This window comes from Vespula vulgaris, chromosome 19, assembly GCF_905475345.1.
Source record: "Vespula vulgaris chromosome 19, iyVesVulg1.1, whole genome shotgun sequence".
NCBI lineage: Eukaryota > Metazoa > Arthropoda > Insecta > Hymenoptera > Vespidae > Vespula > Vespula vulgaris.
In genome coordinates, this window is record NC_066604.1 from 2,673,010 (window position 1) to 2,691,426 (window position 18,417).

Below are 18,417 nucleotides of genomic sequence, written 5' to 3' on the forward strand. Positions count from 1 at the left end.
AGGAAAAGAAAAAAAACATGCGATAATTATGTAGGTCAAGTAAATAAAACGAAAATAGTGGACATTACATAGGCTAATTCTCTATTAATAGCCAATGCTTTCTTTGTTACATAGTATATATAGTATCTAGATAAGAAGATCGTATAAAAGAACAATGAAATAAACGAGAAACAATAGCTTGCCTACCGTTCAACGAGGGAGAAGGTTCGAAAAGAAAACAAACGGAAAATCCCCTTAAAAGCACCCTGCAAACACTCGATTGGATACGGAAAGCAAGGTAAGATCTAATTGACTGTCTTTTTCTTCCCTTGAAAAAATACTTCTTCTCTGTTTTGTCTCCTCCTTGTTTTCCAATATTTTTTTTTATCGATACTACGTAAACATTAATAGATCTTCAATGAAATCTTAATGTTAAGAATGATGAAATAATTCATTCATTAAAAAAAAAAAATAATTGTTTAGAGAATATGTGTGTCAAGTTTCAGTTACACTGTAAATGGTGAACTGAACTCTTTTAGAGCCTTCGTCTTGAATGTTGTTAAGTTGGTTAGTTGATTGACTTTCAGGATCGCCTTGACACATAGCCTTGGCCCAAGCTAAGGCCTCTGGACTGGCTGCTCTTATAACGTCTACTCTTCCAAGTGCAAATCTACGAATACCGGCACTTTCATACGTAGCCACTAATTTTCCATGCAATCTACAAGACATAGTATAACGTTATGATACATACTTATAAAATAAGAGGGATTAATCGGATATGTAAAATTACCTGAAGTATGTCAATTGTAATGCCAGTTGTATGTAAACGTCTGGACTTATTTTGCAAGATTTTACAAATTCCTTCGAATAATCAAAGAAATTGAAAATGCATAGATCTAAATCTTCGACGAGTCTAAACGATTAACAGATGAATGTTATTTCTTTTCTTTTCTTACTGAAAAGAGATAATATAAAAGAGGAGGTTCGAGTAATTACTTACGCATCAAAATTGCTCGAAGCTTCTCTGATATTATTCAAACTAGTTTCTGAAAGATTCCATTCGAGTTTCTCTGGAGCTGGAAGATGAGATGGTACTAAATTTTCTTCAATCGGTGGCATTGATTCAATCTTTTGTGTTATTTCCTCAATGGCGTTTAAAATTGCAGGTGCCTCGCCAGCTGAATGTTCGTAACAGACACCCCATAAACCGTCCTACGAGATAAAAGAAAAAAGAATTTCCAAGATTAACAAGACAAAGGTGAGCCATTCTGTATTCCTTTCATAGATTAATCCACATAATGATACTACAAATTTAACGATGATTATTACTTTGCCGAGGATCAATTGGACAGTTTGATCGAACCAACGATTGGCAGCCAAATGTCGAGACCCACCACCATGGAGAATCTGATGAAGTACGTTCGCTAAATCACGGTCACCTATCCATCGATCATTTTTGTTATACGGATTATTGAATGTTGCTGGTAAGACATCATCGTCGATGCAAACGATGCACAAACATCTTTCTAACAATTCTATGTTATGCCGATTACGTTCATCTGTAAAAACGAAATTATTGATTATATGTAAGTATACATTCACACGAGTATATATATATGTATATTAATTGTCTAGAACTCTTTAATCATCTCAACGTTCAACGTTCAGCTTCTCTCTCTCTCTCTCTCCCTCTCTTTCTCTCAATAAGGGATAAGCATCCCTTGCTCCTATCGCACGTGACAAAGGGAGAGCTTCCTTTTACTCCATTTATCTATCCCAACTCTCTCTCTCTCTCTCTCTCTCTCTTTGTCGACCGTCTTTATGTCGTTATCTCTCATCGCTTACTCAATTTATAACGATGCCTTGTAAATTTTACTCCCGGTATAAACTCGAGTTAGAGAGTTGTTATTGTTATGGGAATATTGCGAATATTGGTATATAAGCGACCAAACGATAGTTATAATTATAGCTGTCAAATATATAGATTAACTATACAGATAAAACTAATCATAGTTAATTATTTAGAAATTACTTTAATCTCTTAGTAACATTTATAGAGTATCATTTAAACGATTAACAAATTTTTGTCGTAATTCTAAACGAATAATAGTTCGTTTACACATTCGTAAATATATAATTAAAATATAAAAAATTTCTGTAAGTATAATAATAAATAAATTTCAATAATATTTATTAATGTAATCAATATATTATTATATATAAAATAAATTTTAACATCGGATACATACTTTTCATCAGTTCTTCTCTTGCTTTCGCCCAGACCGGTCTTTTGGCAGTTGTTAGAATACCGACAGGAGGTGTTACAGGATTAGCCTTTGTTTCCATAATTTTTAAAATCTGTTGTATCAATTCGCTTTCAGTGATTCGTCCTCGATCCGATGCTCTGACAGGAACACTATAAAACTACAAAGTAGATTCTTCTCTCTCTCTCTCTCTCTCTCTCTCTCTCTGTCGCTTTTTTTCTCTACTGTATAACAAAACCGTAGTCAGGAATTGTTTAAGGATTGTTGTAGTACCTGGTTATGATGTACAATTATAATATGATCACCGGAAGTAGCTCTGTCAAAAATGATTTGCTCGTCAATGTTGGTACCGGGTCGTCGATAAATTCGAAACATTTGATAGTGTTGAGTCATGCATAAAGCTTGCATCGTTTTTCCATCCTTCGATTTAATCCGTTCGATTTCTAATTCGGATCTACAAGAGAAGAAAAAATTGTAGAATTATAAAAATTTTATGAGGACAAAGATCTCAGTCTCGTTTTTTTTTTTTTTTCATTTCTTTTTGAAGTTTCTTCTTAGGCAAAAAAAGAGGGGGGAAAGAGAACAAAAAAATAATAATAGTAGTAAAAAGCAAAAAGGAGGAGTTCGTTTTCAGGAAGACAGAATGAAAAGGGCTGTGATCCCTTTCTACACATTCTCTGTCTGTTCTCTTTATGCTCGGTCTTCTATGGATCTTAGAAACCGGATTTCCTTTCCAGAAAGTGAGAGAGAAAGACGTGCCTTCTCTCTAAATTGATTTCAGTGTGGCTTCTTTTTGTCCTGAGTGAAATCAGTAGTTCGAACGATTCCTCGAAGGCATTCATCCTTTACATAGTTCCTCCTTCGCCTTCTTGCTTCTTCAAGATTCGAGTGGGCGACGACTTAGCTTAGCTCAGCTGAGCTTCCCTTTCCACAAAGGATATAAAGTATCTTCCAGGTACTTGTATCCGAAAGGACGTGTTCTCGCATCGGTGAAATTGAAACGTTCATTCTAAGGACGTCACTTCTTCAGGACGAACGTTTCTTGATCGTTACGATAAAGGAGAATTTCACAAAAGAAAATTTGCGAGAGAAAGAAAGAAAGAGAGAAGAAAAATGACAAAAAAAAGAAATAGATGTTTTTTTTTCTAATTGGATCGATCATCTTTGTTTTTTACCTGTCCAGCAGCTCTTGATAATTCAGTAATTCCGTTATAAATCTTCCAAGAAATATTGCTGCTTCCTGCTGGTTAGCAAATTGTCTTCCTTCCAATACTATGCCGGGATTACTATTGATCGGTAATGCCAAAGGAATAGATAGGTACATGTCGTATAACCACCAGTCGGTAGCCTGAAAATAAACACCGTGTATATTAATTCATTGATATATTCGCATTTATTTAGAAATAACGTTAATCATTTTTTTATCTTTATTATTAATAATTTTTTTTTAATCCTTCTTAACGCGATGATGCGACAAAATATTTTCAATGGCTTTCACGAGAAGGGAATTAGGGAATTAACGGGCCATGAATTTCGTCGTTTAATCCGTATTTAATGACACGTCGAAGCTTCCTGCAATCATCCTCGACGTTTTTATACGAAGAGAAAATTTTTTTAAGTAAAGGCGGTATACATACTTTTTTTTTGTTAGGTTAGGAATTTGTTGCAAGTTTTTTTTCTTTTCCTTTTCTTTAGAAATTTGTTGGCATGAGAGAGAAAGAGAGAGAAAGGGAAAGAATACTTTAATTATAAAGCAGTTAAGGTAATAGAAACGAAATTTTACTCCAGAATTGAATTTTGTTATTATTATCTATTACATGATAATAAATGAAAATTATGAAAATTAGTTTTCTGCATTGCTAAATGCACCAATCAATTTATTATAATTTATTGCGTTTCACATTCTATATTTTTATATGTGTGTGTGTGTGTGCGTTTTAGAATAAAATTATACCTATGACAATGTTTAAATAATTATGTAAATTATTATTGCTTGACGCCTTTAGGAAGTAGTCGACTCGGTCGGTAACATGTGAGCCCAAGGAAACTGTATTTATTTTTAGCGTAAGTTCGTGGAAAAAAAGAAACAATTTCCTCTGTGGAATCCGCGTATAGACTTCCGCAGTAACGCGGACGTTTTATAATTGTAATAACTCGTATGCGATATGCACGTGTTAGAGTCAGCTTTTTTTCATACTATTCTGGGTCAGATCGCAAGCGAACTCTCGACGTTTCTATACAAGTTTCACGAAGTCGTCTGCATGTCGATATAACGGATTAGGTTTGCTTTCAAATGGTCTATAGATAGCAACCAAGAGCTCGATCGAAAGCGTTCTTGAAAGCCGTTTCCTCGTATATACGTAATATTATCGTGATAAGTCTTTACGCGATTTGAATTTCCCTCCCTCGTCTATGATCCGCGTCGGTCTTTGATCCTTTTCGGATATCACTTATATTTGACTCATTTTTAGTTTCAATATATGTATTAACTAAAGCTAATGCAACGAATATCCATTTCTATTTATTAACAAATTCGATTATTTAATTTTTCTCCTTTTTTTCCTTAACAATCTGATCGAAACAAAATTAACATATTAATATAAATCGTTAGGTTACCTTGTTCGACGATTCACGATTGATGAATAATTAAACATGATTATATTGTCCTTTACTTGATTAAATCGATCAATTAAAGATTTTAACTTTGCCAAAAGATGATAATGGACACACTTTTATGCACTTTAGAACATTGAACTTTTAATGCACTAGCGAAGAAAAAATAGATATTCTTGGCGCTAGATCGTACCAATCAGATTAATATAGCGTTCATAAAAACATTAAAGATTAAACGTTATTTCCATTATTTTTGAAAATTTTCACCAGATGTCTCAAGGATGTAGAAGAGAAAGTGAGAGAAATAAAAAGTAAGACAAAATTCGAACCAACGAATGAAAACGAATTATCATTGAAGAAGAAAGGAATTCATAGAAGAGATAAGTTCTTTCATTATAGATAGAATTAAGTATTTGTATAGTTTGATTATTATTCTCTTACTTTAATTAATAACATTTTATTCCTATAATTCGTTAAATCATTCAAAGGTAACTTCAAAGATTTTAATGTTTGTATATCGCGGGTGCGATATTCTTTTGTTTCCAAAAGCTTTGTTTTTATGTGTGGCAACACTTATTCTACAATGTTCCTTTATGCAGTAAGGACGTTGAATTCGGGCAGTTAAGATTTATTCGATACGATCTGATTAGTTACATTCGATGAACGATCATTAAAACCGAATAAGTATAATTTGACGCGTGTGTTTATATAAGTTGTTTCATTAATTTCATAACATATAATTTTAATCATTCGATAGGTGATAATTCGATAAATGAATTAGGTTATATAAGTATAGTAATTTCCCGCTTCCGAAATAATTTTTACTGCGTATAATCAGTGTGGACAGTAGTGCCAATAAAAAAGAAAAAAAAAACGGAAGTGTTGGTAAAACTTAAAGTAATTTGATCAACGTAGTCCTTATTACTTTTCGGTTGATCGGCCGTTGTCGTTTTATGAATTTTTCATCGTTTTATATCGGTGGTGCTGCAGTGTAATCATTTTCCAGAAGCAACGAAGAATATCGAGTAGCGATCAAAATGATGAACGTGCGAAGGAGACGCTATGAAAGTAGATTATCGGCATGATTGAAATGTCGCAGTAAGTATTTTAATCGAGGTTAACAATTTTCTTTTCTTTCCTCTTCTTTCTTTCTCTCTCTCTCTCTCTCTCTCTCTCTCTTTCTCTCTTTCATTTTTAACGGTTTTGTTACTTTCGTTGGAAATAAACGTTTTTATTCGTTCGAATAATACGATCGATAAGTGTTATTTAGGTTCGCACAAGTTTTATTATTTTGAATAAAATGTTAAACTCGAGCATAACGTCTCGAGTTTCAACGGAAAATATTGCACGGGGAAAAGTTTTTTTTTCGTCAACGTCGAATGCATCGCCGTGTTTATGCAAAATCCGAATTACGCAAATAACGTGTGAGCTGCTGCACGCTTGTTGCGCTTTAAACGCAATGAGAAACGCAAATCGCCTTCGTGAAATGACGACGGACGGTAGTTCGGCAACGAAACAGAAACGTAACAAGATCGGTCAATATTTTTCCGTCCGACTCGACGCGATCTTATTCAGGATACAGCGAAGCCGCGTACTTGAAGACTGCAAATGTTTCGTCCATATTTTTTACCACTGTTTCTAAATTGCATCATGCGAAGTGCACGTGCATCTACACTTCGCAACCTCCGCACAGGAGATCTGCACCTAACTTCTTTACGAGAGCTCATCTGTATCTTGCTCGCGTACGCGTATGAAATTGCTCGGATCAAGAAGATATGTCTACCTACGTACTACCAGCCGAACAAATACGATAATCATCGTTTCGCACGCATAACTGCAATAAAATCGTACCGTTTCTTTTTCTTTTTTTCTTTTTCATGTCTTTCTAACTTTCGTCATACACGTACAACAAAGATCTTTGTTAACGTTTTGAAGACGACATCGATCGTTTGAAAATTCGCGCTAAGTCTGAAGAATAGATTCCTACATTACCGATTTAGTAATTCGTACTCGTTTAACCTTTTTTTAATTGTTACATTTCAATTTAGTTATTACTAATATTATTACAATTATTATTATTTATATATTTCTGAAGAATTACGAGAGCGTACACGTAAGAACCGTAACACGTTTTTTTGTATGGTATAATAAGATTATGCGAATACTTCTGGGCCAAGGATGACGGTCTCTCGTTCTTTATGTTTACCAAAAAAAGAAAGGAAAAAAGAAAAAGAAAGGAAAAAAGAGAGATTGATCATATCAAAAATTGCATAGTGTACGAGAAACTTGCTCGGTATAACGATGTGTTGCGCACGCGAAGTATGCACGGTGGGAGTTTGAAACCATTTTCGAACGTCTGTCTGTCAAGCGGATTTAAGCTTTCGGAATCCATTAAGCAAGATGATTGCATGCTAAACCATAAAGTCTATTTCTCTTGTGTGATCGAATATCGATGATAATCAATGAAAATTTATAGTCTTTCGAGTTTTACACGGGAGAGATCTACACGACGCACACACATGCACACGGCCGTATATAGTGAGAGATGTGTAATTTTATTTATTTATATTTATTTTATTCATCGTTTTCAGATATAGATCCTAGACAAAACGATGTTAAAAATGATGCAGATAATTATATGTAGTTTGAAACGAATAATACCAAAGCAATGGCAGTGACTATAGAAGCAGGTGTTCACATAATAAGTTACTTCGTGGGAGATGATCGAGTATCAATAAATTACTTGGCGTGCTGATCTATCCTCCTGCAGATATTGCAAAACCTACGAGCGTCTAGTTTTCCTCAGATTTAATGAGCTTGCTATTGCTTCGTGTAACTCTGATGCATCATTATTAGACAAATCTCGGATGTGGTATATACATTACTTGAATCATTCTCTATCTATATATATATATCGTCTCATTGTGTGTGTATGCAGATCGAATCAAAAGTTGCTAGGTAATTTTTAAGATCTATTACTCTTTTTCGAAACTTTTTTTATTTGATCGATTTACTTATTCATTTATTTTTCAGATCGCAAAACTACAAACTTAGCGTTTGTAAAGCTGCAAACGTGACGACTCTCAAATAAGAGTTATTAGTTTTTCGAATCATCTAAGAACTTTTGACTCATCCTGTAGATATGAATTAGATAGATCTATATAATAGGTGTTATAGATCTTAGAAAAAGTTAAGTGCGATTATTTCAAAAACGTTTTATTTAACGATCTTAATCGATTCGATTAGTTAAGATTTATGTATTTCTTTTTTGTTTCGTCTTTTTTCTCGCGATTAGAACAATTTAACCGTTTCGTCAATCGTTTGGATCTCTTAACGATCTCATCAGTGAAACAGGTCAAAGCATTTTACTTTTAGACTGTTCGGAGTTCGGTAATAATGTATATACTACTCTCTTAAGTGACGGCATTTTAACGATCTAACTTGAAATTACCGAAAGATTCGTTTCTCGTCTCGTCTGATCTCGTCGTGTTCTTCTTAGGAAACCCATGGTGCAATAATATGTACATCTAAATGCGTTCGGCCGTTTAAATGATTGGATTCACGTGTCGAAAGCGTCATTTAGGAAGGGTAGAATCGTATTAAGCAGAGCAAATGCGAATAATTCTTTTTTCTTGTTATTATTGAAATTAACTGGTATTACGTAAACGGTATGTTCAAATCGATCAATTCATTTCTTATGTTTGTTATACTTGAAACATTTTCACTTTCCTAATTTCTGTTTATTATCTCTTTCAGACTATTCAAAATAATTTCAAAAGGACTCGAGAAATTAAACTCTTATTTGTTAAAACGAGCTAATACATCTTTTGATGTCCTACGAGTAAAATACATAAACTAATAATATAATAAGAGAAAATTAAAGGGACTATTACAGCCTAGTTCATTTTTAGTACGGATAATCAAATCGAAGTTAGACATTTCTGAAGTTTCCTGAGAATCGTTTCAAGTTGATGTAGTCTCTAGGTAATTGAACAATTAGTAAGAGCAAAAGTATCGAGTAGATGAGGACTCGTGAACGAGAGACATCAACTAAGCCTAGTTCGAAGTTTGCTTGGTGTCACGTTACGGAGATTTCAACAGAGGCCTGAACACGATGTCGCCGTTCCGAGTTTCCATCAAGTACATTCCTTCTCTCTCTCTCTCTCTCTCTCTCTCTCTCTCTGCGTATGTGTCCGTTTGTTTGCTGTTTGTCTGTCTGTTTGTCTGTCTGTCTGTCCGTCTCTTTCTCTGTCTCTGTATATATCTTGACTGGTAGTTCTCCCTCGACATACTTATCTTTTTCTCCCATCCTCAGCATTTCTCTCCCTCCCTCCCTCATTCTTTCTCTCTCTCTCTTCCTCTCTCTCTCTCTCTCTATCTATCTCTCTATCCTCGTCTATCTTTCTCTTCTCTCCCTCCGTTAGGCGCAAACTCGACCTTATCGACCACCCTAGCGAGCTCTCTGGCAACCAGCTACGTTTGTATATCTTTCACTCGTTCCATGTATTTCGTCATTGTTCGAATACACGCGGCAAAAGGTGCCGGGAGGGCAACAGGAGAGTGTGGATCTGACAGGGGCTGCAGTATCCATCGGTTAGAACTCTCCATTGACCCTCTATAACCCAACCTGTTTTCTTTCTCTCTCTCTTTCCCTCTCTTTTGTTCTCATTCCCTCTTTTCATCCTCACTACTCGCTAATGAAGCATCGTTGAAGAAAATTCGAGACCTATCGCGATTTTGTAGGAAGGTGGAAATTATTATTTTCAATATTATTGTTGTTGCTATTATTATTATTATTTATTTATTTATTTATTTATCTATTTATTTATTGTTTCTTTTTTAAGACGATGATCAATAGATCAATAGATCGATCGATCAATAGGAACTATTTAACTTCCTTTTTTAGATATGGAAAGAACTTAAGTAGCTCTCAAGTAATTTTATCAGTAGAAAAAAATCGTAGAAACGTTGACGTCTAAGCTTTCCATTTAAGTAATCCGTAGAATTAAAATTATTTAGAGCTAGCCCTTTTTTCTTATTAGATACGTTAATTTGTTTTCTCGCGTGTATTCTGCTCGTCATGTAATTATAATGAATTAGCAAGGTGTTCGGACTTTGGTCACGATCCCTTTGGGATTACTTACAAAAGGCGATCGATCAATTTCTGATAGGTCAAGTAACAGTCCAACACGGATTGCGGAGAGCTCGACGAGGAGACTTCGATAGCGTTATAGAGATAACAGGGATATATTCGTTGATCCACGAAGAAAACGGGATCAAGAAGTTTCCCGTATCATTGGCAGCTCGAGGATTAACTCGAGAATTCTGGATCTTTTCGTTCTTTCAAACATATCTTGATTTAATGTCTCTTTACGCTTTCTGATATCTCAGATCTATTTCTTTTTCATTTCGCTTTCTATTTTAACAAGCTAATTTAATCAATAAAATTCAATTGAAGCAATTTAAGATTGTAAAGAACTATTTTTAATTTACTTGGTACAAAGGAAACCATGTTGCTCTCTCTCTTTCTTTCTTTCTTTCTCTATCTCTCTTTCTCTCTCTTTTTCTCTCTCTCTCTCTCTCTCTTTCTTTCTTTCTCTCTCTTTCTCTCGTTCTGTCTCTCTTGATTTCGTTCATCGAAAATTCGATCTCCGATTGGCCCACTTTTATATAAAAAGAGTCAGCTTTAAATAATTCATTGTATTCTTCTTGTGGCTTACCAAAGCTGTAATTCTCGTTGTAGGTTATCGATCGACCCTCCTATATAACGATCGAGTGTTCACATTATCGAATCTTGTGGTTAAATTTCGGAAATGTCTTGACAATAATGTATTGTAATCTTGGTAACTCGGATTAAAGCAAACTATTGTTCGTAGAACACTATAGTTCATTATTATTTGAAAACGATAAGTAATTTGTTCTCATTAATCATTAACAATTTAATATTAATTTTTTAGGAAATCTTTGATCAGTGCCAGGCATTATCATTTTAGAGAAAATTTTGTAAAACGAGGTATCTTGAGGGAAAAGTTTATAATCTTGTATCTCCCACGACACGATCTTTTCATTTTTCATGGATCAAGATAACCGTATTGAAGAAATTAAATTAGAGCGATAAGTTTGAAAGCACACATATACACGGGTGAGAAATGGAGAAGAAAAAGGATGAGCGATCCTGTAGGAATTTTGGAAAAATTTTGAAAGTATGAATTTTTAAGGAAAAAGATTTAGAATTTTAGATGCGACATCTGGTATGATCTTTTCTTTTTCTTTTTTCGTTTTTTTCATGGATCAAGTACGTTGGAAAAAATTAGATTGGAGCGATAAATTTGAAGAAAACGCAGGTGAGAGACGGAGATAAAAGAGGGTGTTATCATATAAGAGACATCGATCGATGAAAATCGAGCGACTCTTTAAGCTGGTCGTAACCTCTAGTAGGTCCGGCCTTTAGGACGAGGTCGTGGTGACCCAGATCGCTTCGGTCTCGCCTTACCTGTGCTCGACGTACCATGGCGGCTGCCTTCGGCTGCTCTCCTGCAATCGTTACCCCGGATTCTGCGCACTTTAACGTATGCGCCTGGAATACACCTTTGCACCTTTCTCTTTTTTTCCCTCCCTCTCTCTCTCTCTCTCTTTCTAGTATCACCTCACCTAGTGTTTCTATTTTTTATCATCAACGATGTACATGTATATATACACTCTCTTCGCATATATGTATATGTATTTATACATTATTGTCTTTCGTCATCCCACGCTAGAATATTCACCTTCCGTTTTTCTATTATACGGTTCGGTAGTTTTTTTTCTCTCTCTCTCTCTATAGGCTAGCTTGTATGGGATCGTAGAAAAGAAAACTGAACAATGGTATAGACTATGTAAATCTTAATATAACTTTTACGGTGAGAAATATATGACCATTTTCTCTAAGGTCGTAAGAATAAACATGTTAAGCGTATATCGTGAGAACGCAAGTTTAGAGACGTGGGGGATGAGTTTACAGGTAACTCGCATCGATCCGCTGGACCAGCCACTTCATTTAATTTCTCCCCATACGTCTATGTATCTCTATATACGTATGTACGTATGTACTTATGTACAATATAATACATAGAGATATTTATGAATTTTCTCGTTTAGTTGGCAGAGATATTTATGAAGTTTCCCGTTAATCTCGAATTACTGAGATATCTTATATATATATGTATATATATTTTTTTTATATATGTATTCGTTTTGTTTTGGAAATTCATGGTTTTTGTTACAAATTCTTTATAGAAAACTTTATAAAAGTTTTTACTGCATGTATGTATATATATATACACAAACATACACACACGCGCACACACTTTTTTAACTTTGGAGGATCCTGCGATGTGCAATCTCACTCGTTGAACCATTGGGAAAATTTCATTTCCATCTTGTTTCCAATCGATGTCGAGCTTCAGAAACAGTCAGAATGTTCACGGTAGACGACGAGGACGACCCTTCGTCAAGGCCGAAGGGAGCGAGTCAGGATAGAATTAAAGGTTAATCCCGCGGGGTATGCGTATTCGAGGAGGGTCGAATTTCTCTCCCCCCTCCCACCCACCCCCTTTACTCTCCTCTTCTCATCTCTTCTCTTTTCCCTATCTCATGAGTCGTGTTCTCCATCGAAAAAGACAGTGGTTTGTATTTTTTCTCTTCTCTCTCTTGAAATTGAAAGATACCATAAATATTTGTGTTGTTAAGTGCTCCTCGAATAGAAAACTTACTTTTCCTCCTGTTCCGTCGCAGTTCACTGTCCTCCTTCGTGCCACTTCAATCCTTTTGATCTCAGTATTATCTCGATGCATCGAATCGTTGTTAACAATTTGCAAAATCAATATACGTATTTAATCCGTGTATACAAATAATTGACATCGATTTGATTGATTGATCGACTCCGTTCCAGCGAACTTTCATAAACAAATATGTATTTAATATCAATGGAATCGGTTCTTTTTATTATTTATTTGTTTATTCGTTTAGTTCCATCTATCAATTTCATTTTCGTATCATCGTAACGATAAACGAAGTATAGTATTCTAAGCCAGCTCAGTGATCTCAGAAGATTATAAGTTTGAGGCCTACGGTCCATAGAGGCATACGACTATACTACCGTGAATCTCCAGGGTGAGATTGGTTCTTCCTCGGTGTTTCACGTGGGGACGATTTTCCCATTCGCTATCGGATATATCGAAGCCAATTTCACAAACGACCTCTCCGGTTTGATCGTTTCACTCTTTCCCAAACCCCGTTAACTTTATTCTTATTTTTTTGTTGTTCTTTCAGAACACCTGGTAGGTCCACCAGAACATTTTTTGTTCAGAAAAGAATCGTTCGTTTTATCACTTGAGCGAGAAAACGGAAGATCAGACAACGCGCGGAAAATAAATATTTCAACAGCTGAAGATTATCCAGAATTTCTTCTTCAAGATCGTGTCTCATATTTTACGCTTCATTTTATTACTTTCTGCAAGATCCATAGTTGAAGACAATAGGGGCATGGATGGAAAAGGGTGACGAAACAACCACGGGAGGGTTCTACAGCTCTTTTTCTTCTCTCTCTTTCTCTCATTTTTATTTTCACGATATCGTTCCAACGATTCTGTAGACAATCCGTAAGGGCTTAGCACTGTTTCAACAAAGGATTACCAACGCTACCCTAAGCTCCACGAGATACCAGATCGTACAAACCCGTACTGGTGACAAACATTAAAATTGCCAAGATTAATGTTACGTGGAGAGGTACTTATTCCAATGTTTACTTTTTGTTATTGCGCAGTATTTTTTATTTAAATGCAACATTTATGTATGTATATGTTGCAATCGCTGTTATTATTATCTTTGGAATATTAATTGTGGTTTTTCTCGATAGGTAAATTTTTATTCTACTGTAAAATAAAACAAAACAAAAAAAGAAAAAACCGGTCAACGTTGTTTCCCGTCGTAATTGCAAGGATAACCAACAACAAAAGGAACGGTTGATCCCACTGAAACTTTCGATAGCCCGTACAAAGTATTTCCCCGGCAGCGTTTTAACGAAGTGGCGGAGTCGAACGACAAAGGGAGCATCTCGTTTGACAAAGGACTCCTCTCTTTCTATCGGGGTTTTTTCACCAACAACAAAAAGAATAAAAGACAGAAAGTGGAAGGAAGAAGGTAAGCGTTTTTTTTCGCGCATCAGCTGTAGAAGGATATCGATTTACTGCAAGTTTCCTTTATCGTCACTCCGATCATTCTCGACACGTCGAATCTCCTCGATCGCTATGGGAACTACGCTAATAAAAAGAGAAAACTTTAGGGACCCTATGCAGTTGCTTCTCTCTCTCTCTCTTTCATTAGAACGAGAAGAAGCTATTACCTAGCTCTATATGTGTGTGTGTGTGTGTGTGTACAGTCTCGCGTGTCACGGAAAAATATTTTCCCCTTAAATTTCCTCTCGCGTGTGAAAGCTGAAGTCACCTTCCCGAGAATCGTTCTTTCCTTCCTTTCTTCTCCTTTCTTCCTTCTTCCTTCTTCGAGCTTGGAAAACTTTCTTTCTCTTTCTCTCTCTTTCTCCTTCACTCACTCTCTAACTCACTCCTCTTCTTTCAGAGAGAGAGAGACGTCGTCCCATGCCCACAGGGATTCCTAAGAAAAGTTGCGTACTTTAGGGTTCCACGCCTTGGCCTTGCCTTCCCCTTCGAATTCATACTTCTTCCTCCAAACGCATCTGGCTTTCCTTTCTCTACTGGTCGTTCTCGGTCTGACTATCACGATATTCTCGCTACTTTACTATGTCTACTCGCAAGCAATTTTCGTAACGCTCCTTTTCTTTGTTTGATAGACGCGTCGGGAAGAAGCGACGGTATTGCGTAGAATCAATCAGTTGTTACAATCGTTGCAGTTTGATCGATACAGGATGAGCGAAAAGTTGTTGAGCGTCTTTAAAAGTCGAGAACTCTTTATGCCAACTTTTCTTCTTTCTTTTCTAAACAGCCCTTTGGAAAAAGAGTAATCGATTTTTAATGTCATCTAGGAATGTTTGGTCTGATCTATGTTTGAAGAGAAATAACATATGTATGTTGATGTTTTAGATTGCGATCAGAGATGCGTATTTTCGAAAGATAAATTTGAACGATGGAGGAAAATTCCCGTTGGAAGAGAAACGTGCTAGTTTGCACGAAGCAGGAAAGAGATACGTTCATCCGATATGGAGCTTTTGACCAGACTATAAACGTTTATTGCCCCTAGTCCTCCGTCGTTTCCTGTCTCCTTGAAGTAGGGAGCAAAGAGAGACGTCCCTTTTCCGAAGCCTCGACACACACCGGTTTGCACGTGCCTTCTTTACCCTTTTCTCTCTCTTTCTCTTTCTCTCCGCTTCCTCTACTTCCCTCGCGGTTTTATCGTTTATCTTGCGTGTTCTCTTTCGCTTGCTAATACCTCTTTCCGAGCTTTTTCCATTTTATATATTTTCATTTTCCTCTTTGTTATCTTTTTAATGGGTGGATATAATGTTTCATCGCAATTAAATATTCTTAATTGTAATAATATTTTAATTCCGGCTAATGTAGATAATGATATAATTCTAATGTTGTCTTTTCCTGTCATTCGGTTTGCTCTTCTCATTTTCCTTTTATATTTCTCGGAGAAATTATAATATTTTTTTAGAGGTGAGAAATCGTAAAAAGAACGCTGCAAATAGTACGTGGTATAAGGGAGGGAAGGGTTCCCAGTCCAAACGGTAATCTCTATGGGTTTTATCAGAGTGGGAGTGCTTGAAGGCCGGCAACAGAGAGAATCGTGCTAGCGGTAAGCTAATATTACGATACCCCGCGGCGAGCTGGAAAATTTCATTGGAACTTCCATTATTCATTCGCGAACCAACTCGACCCTGTTCTCTTCTCGTCTGCCTATGTCTCGTAAAATTCGATCTAGAACTTTGATCACCGATGAGACGCGACAATTTTTAATAGTTAACATTTTAGTTTTCCTCCTTTCGATCGTCAAACTTTTCTCCCCTTCAAACTTTTTTCTCAACGCGTTCAAAATTATTGGATCTCCCAATATAAAGATATAAAATGTTTTATACACGTGTAGAGAAAAAGAGAGGAGATATCGCGTATAGTAGAGGTGGTCTACCTTTTGAAAATCTTTCTCGTCGTTTTTGTTGTATGTAAGCGACAGACGAAACGACATTTCCGTTTTGTCGGCTTTAACAGAGCCAAAGAAAGACTCAGCTGGAGCCTAGGCGAGAAAGAGAGAGGGGCAGCACGAAAAAGCAATTTTCTCGCGAATTCTTTTCTCCTTTGCCTTCGTTCTCATCTGATCGATCGGAGAGACCTTTACGGATCTTCTATCACGAGGATCATTTTTTTTTCTTTATCTCTCGCTCTCGCTAAATCATTGATATTCGATTCCATTCTTTTGTAATTTCCGATCGTTTAATTAATTTATCTTCCAGATCAATTTAAGGATAATGGAAGCTTATTATGGATCATTTGAGAAACGAGAGTTTACTAGTTTCGTAATAAAGTTTTCACGCAAGCAATGGATTCATCGATAATTAACGTAACGTAACGTAAGATAAGTTACAACACACGATATCTTGAGCAATCACATTTGTGAAATGATCGATCTGCCCGAGTACTAAATCCTGAGTAACTTCGTTTCAAGGAAAAGGAAATTCAATTTAACTCGATATCCAGACGTTTTCTTATTTCGACCCTCTCGTAAAAGTAATTCCGATAGCTTTGAATACTTTCCTTTTTTTTTTTTTTGCTAGTTATCGACTTCATTATAGATATCTTCATCTTCTTTACCCCGCCAAACTGAATTTTTAGACTTTCCTTAACGAAGTACAAGCAAAGTTGGCTTTTACAGAGAACAACTTTTAATTCATGGTGTACGCTTGTTAAATTCCACAAAATTTTACACACGCATATACAAACACGTATATACGTATAAGCGAATCTCGCTTCATCTTTTTTATTATCGTACAGAATTCAACCCTTCTCTCTTTTCGTTTTATTTCCTATAATATTTGCATTGTGCGAGAATTCTTTCTTCTCTTTCTCTCTTTTGCCCTAATATTTCTATGCTCCCTCTTGTCCCTCTTTACTCGAGCATAGAAGGTGAAAGGCATGACAGAGGAAGAAGAGAGAGATAGCGTACATGGGCCCCCGTAAATCCATTTATTTATTTATTTATGTGCCACGGGGGGGCTTTGCGAAGCGAGGGTGGACGAAGAGTGTAGGGTCTAGCTTATAGCATAGCAGCCAGAATGCATCGGCCCAAGAATCCCACGGGAACGTGCGAAGCGTGCTAGACACGGGGGAAAGATCGCAAAAGTCATGAAGGACACGCGGATATTCGATGAACATGTACGAAAGAGAGAGAGAGAGAGAGGAGAGAAGGGATGCTTACAATGGCGTAGGACCAACCGTTACGGAAGGTAAATTCTCTGGAGGCATGATGGCTTAAAACGAAAGTGCTGTTGTGCCACTTAGTCGAAGAAAAAGATTCGCTATTCTTGTCTTTTTTTATCAGTATCTCTTTGTCCCTTTCGTTCACTCTCTCTCATCTAAATCCCTTTCTTTTTTCTTACCCCATAAGAATATTTAATCGTATAAGAAGGTATCAAACGAAACGATTTTTTATCCCTCGTTTACTTTGTTTAAAAGAAAAGAACAACGACAAATATACCGTCAAATGTAGTTTAGATATGACAATAACGTGCATATTGCAATTGTATATCAACTTACCCAGTTAGTCGTCTTTTGTCTACGTTCCAGAAGATGCTGCTGCAACTTCGGTCCAGGTCCAGATAAGAATCCTCTAACCAAACTTCGAGTCTTCTCCAGATGATTCGGTGTTATTACTTCAACCTGTGCGAGATACTTCTGCATGGTCGTTTCCAAGTCTGGGACTGGAAGACTGGGTAGAGGTTTGACTCTCTGCAATGGTAATATTTTCATCGTTAGGATAGTGATAATAACTGTAGCAATGGTATTTGGACTTAGACATATCTAATATGTATGTATATACACGTCTACGTATCTTTAAAGAACTTTAAAATATATGAATATATTTTATATCAAAGATTACTTGTAAAAGGAAAGAGATGAAGGGTAGTCGATGAAAAAAAAAAAAAAAGTAAAAAAAAGAGAGAAACACGCATTGAAAGGAAGGGTAGCACGATAAGCACCTAACGTCCTTATCCCGCACGACATGTTCCGCGGTCCTCCGGAAAGAAGGCCACGAGCGATTGTAAAATAAAGAATCAATTGAGAAACGAAGCGTGTCTGGCAGAGGAAGAGCCCTTAGGGCTCGCACGCTTCGTTGATCAGAATCCCCTTTCGCCGCGGCCTAACAAGACCAACTTTGTGACCCGACGAACACACATCTATGCACGAATACATAAACCGAGTCCACTACCCTTCGATCGTTCGGCTTGAATTTTTCTGTTGAATGGTCGAGAAAAGAGAGAAACAGGATGAATAATTCGTTGAAAAAGTAGTCTACAGTCTCAATATGCAATAGACATGATATAGATATATAA

General features: G+C 36.3%; 1 protein-coding gene and 1 long non-coding RNA gene across 21 annotated transcripts in view; one reads left to right on the forward strand and one right to left on the reverse strand.

Annotated features, from left to right (window-relative positions):
* Positions 1–18,417, reverse strand: part of LOC127070753 (vesicular acetylcholine transporter) — a 58,034-nt gene that overhangs the window by 5,623 nt on the left and 33,994 nt on the right. The window contains exons 3-10 of one of the 2 annotated variants that reach the window (XM_051009151.1): positions 17,621–17,812; positions 3,419–3,591; positions 2,517–2,697; positions 2,229–2,403; positions 1,309–1,538; positions 980–1,191; positions 770–892; positions 511–697 (exon numbers count right to left, since the gene is read on the reverse strand). In XM_051009151.1, coding sequence (XP_050865108.1) covers positions 511–697; positions 770–892; positions 980–1,191; positions 1,309–1,538; positions 2,229–2,403; positions 2,517–2,697; positions 3,419–3,591; positions 17,621–17,812 — 1,473 coding nt within the window. Of the gene's footprint in view, positions 1–489; positions 698–769; positions 893–979; positions 1,192–1,308; positions 1,539–2,228; positions 2,404–2,516; positions 2,698–3,418; positions 3,592–17,620; positions 17,813–18,417 lie in introns of both variants that reach the window. The other variant, XM_051009150.1, reaches the window with a different exon arrangement.
* Positions 5,433–18,417, forward strand: part of LOC127070765 (uncharacterized) — a 29,024-nt gene continuing 16,039 nt past the window's right edge. For 7 of the 19 annotated variants that reach the window (XR_007784632.1, XR_007784648.1, XR_007784647.1 and 4 more), the window contains exons 1-11: positions 5,433–5,954; positions 7,448–7,814; positions 7,890–8,045; positions 8,356–8,524; positions 8,613–8,840; positions 10,600–10,724; positions 10,814–11,059; positions 11,153–11,425; positions 13,167–13,622; positions 13,753–14,036; positions 17,651–17,820. This is a non-coding gene — a long non-coding RNA (uncharacterized LOC127070765). Of the gene's footprint in view, positions 5,955–7,447; positions 7,815–7,889; positions 8,046–8,355; positions 8,525–8,612; positions 8,841–10,599; positions 10,725–10,813; positions 11,060–11,152; positions 11,426–13,166; positions 13,623–13,752; positions 14,037–16,320; positions 17,311–17,650; positions 17,821–18,417 lie in introns of all 19 variants that reach the window. The other 12 variants (XR_007784633.1, XR_007784638.1, XR_007784635.1 and 9 more) reach the window with 12 other exon arrangements.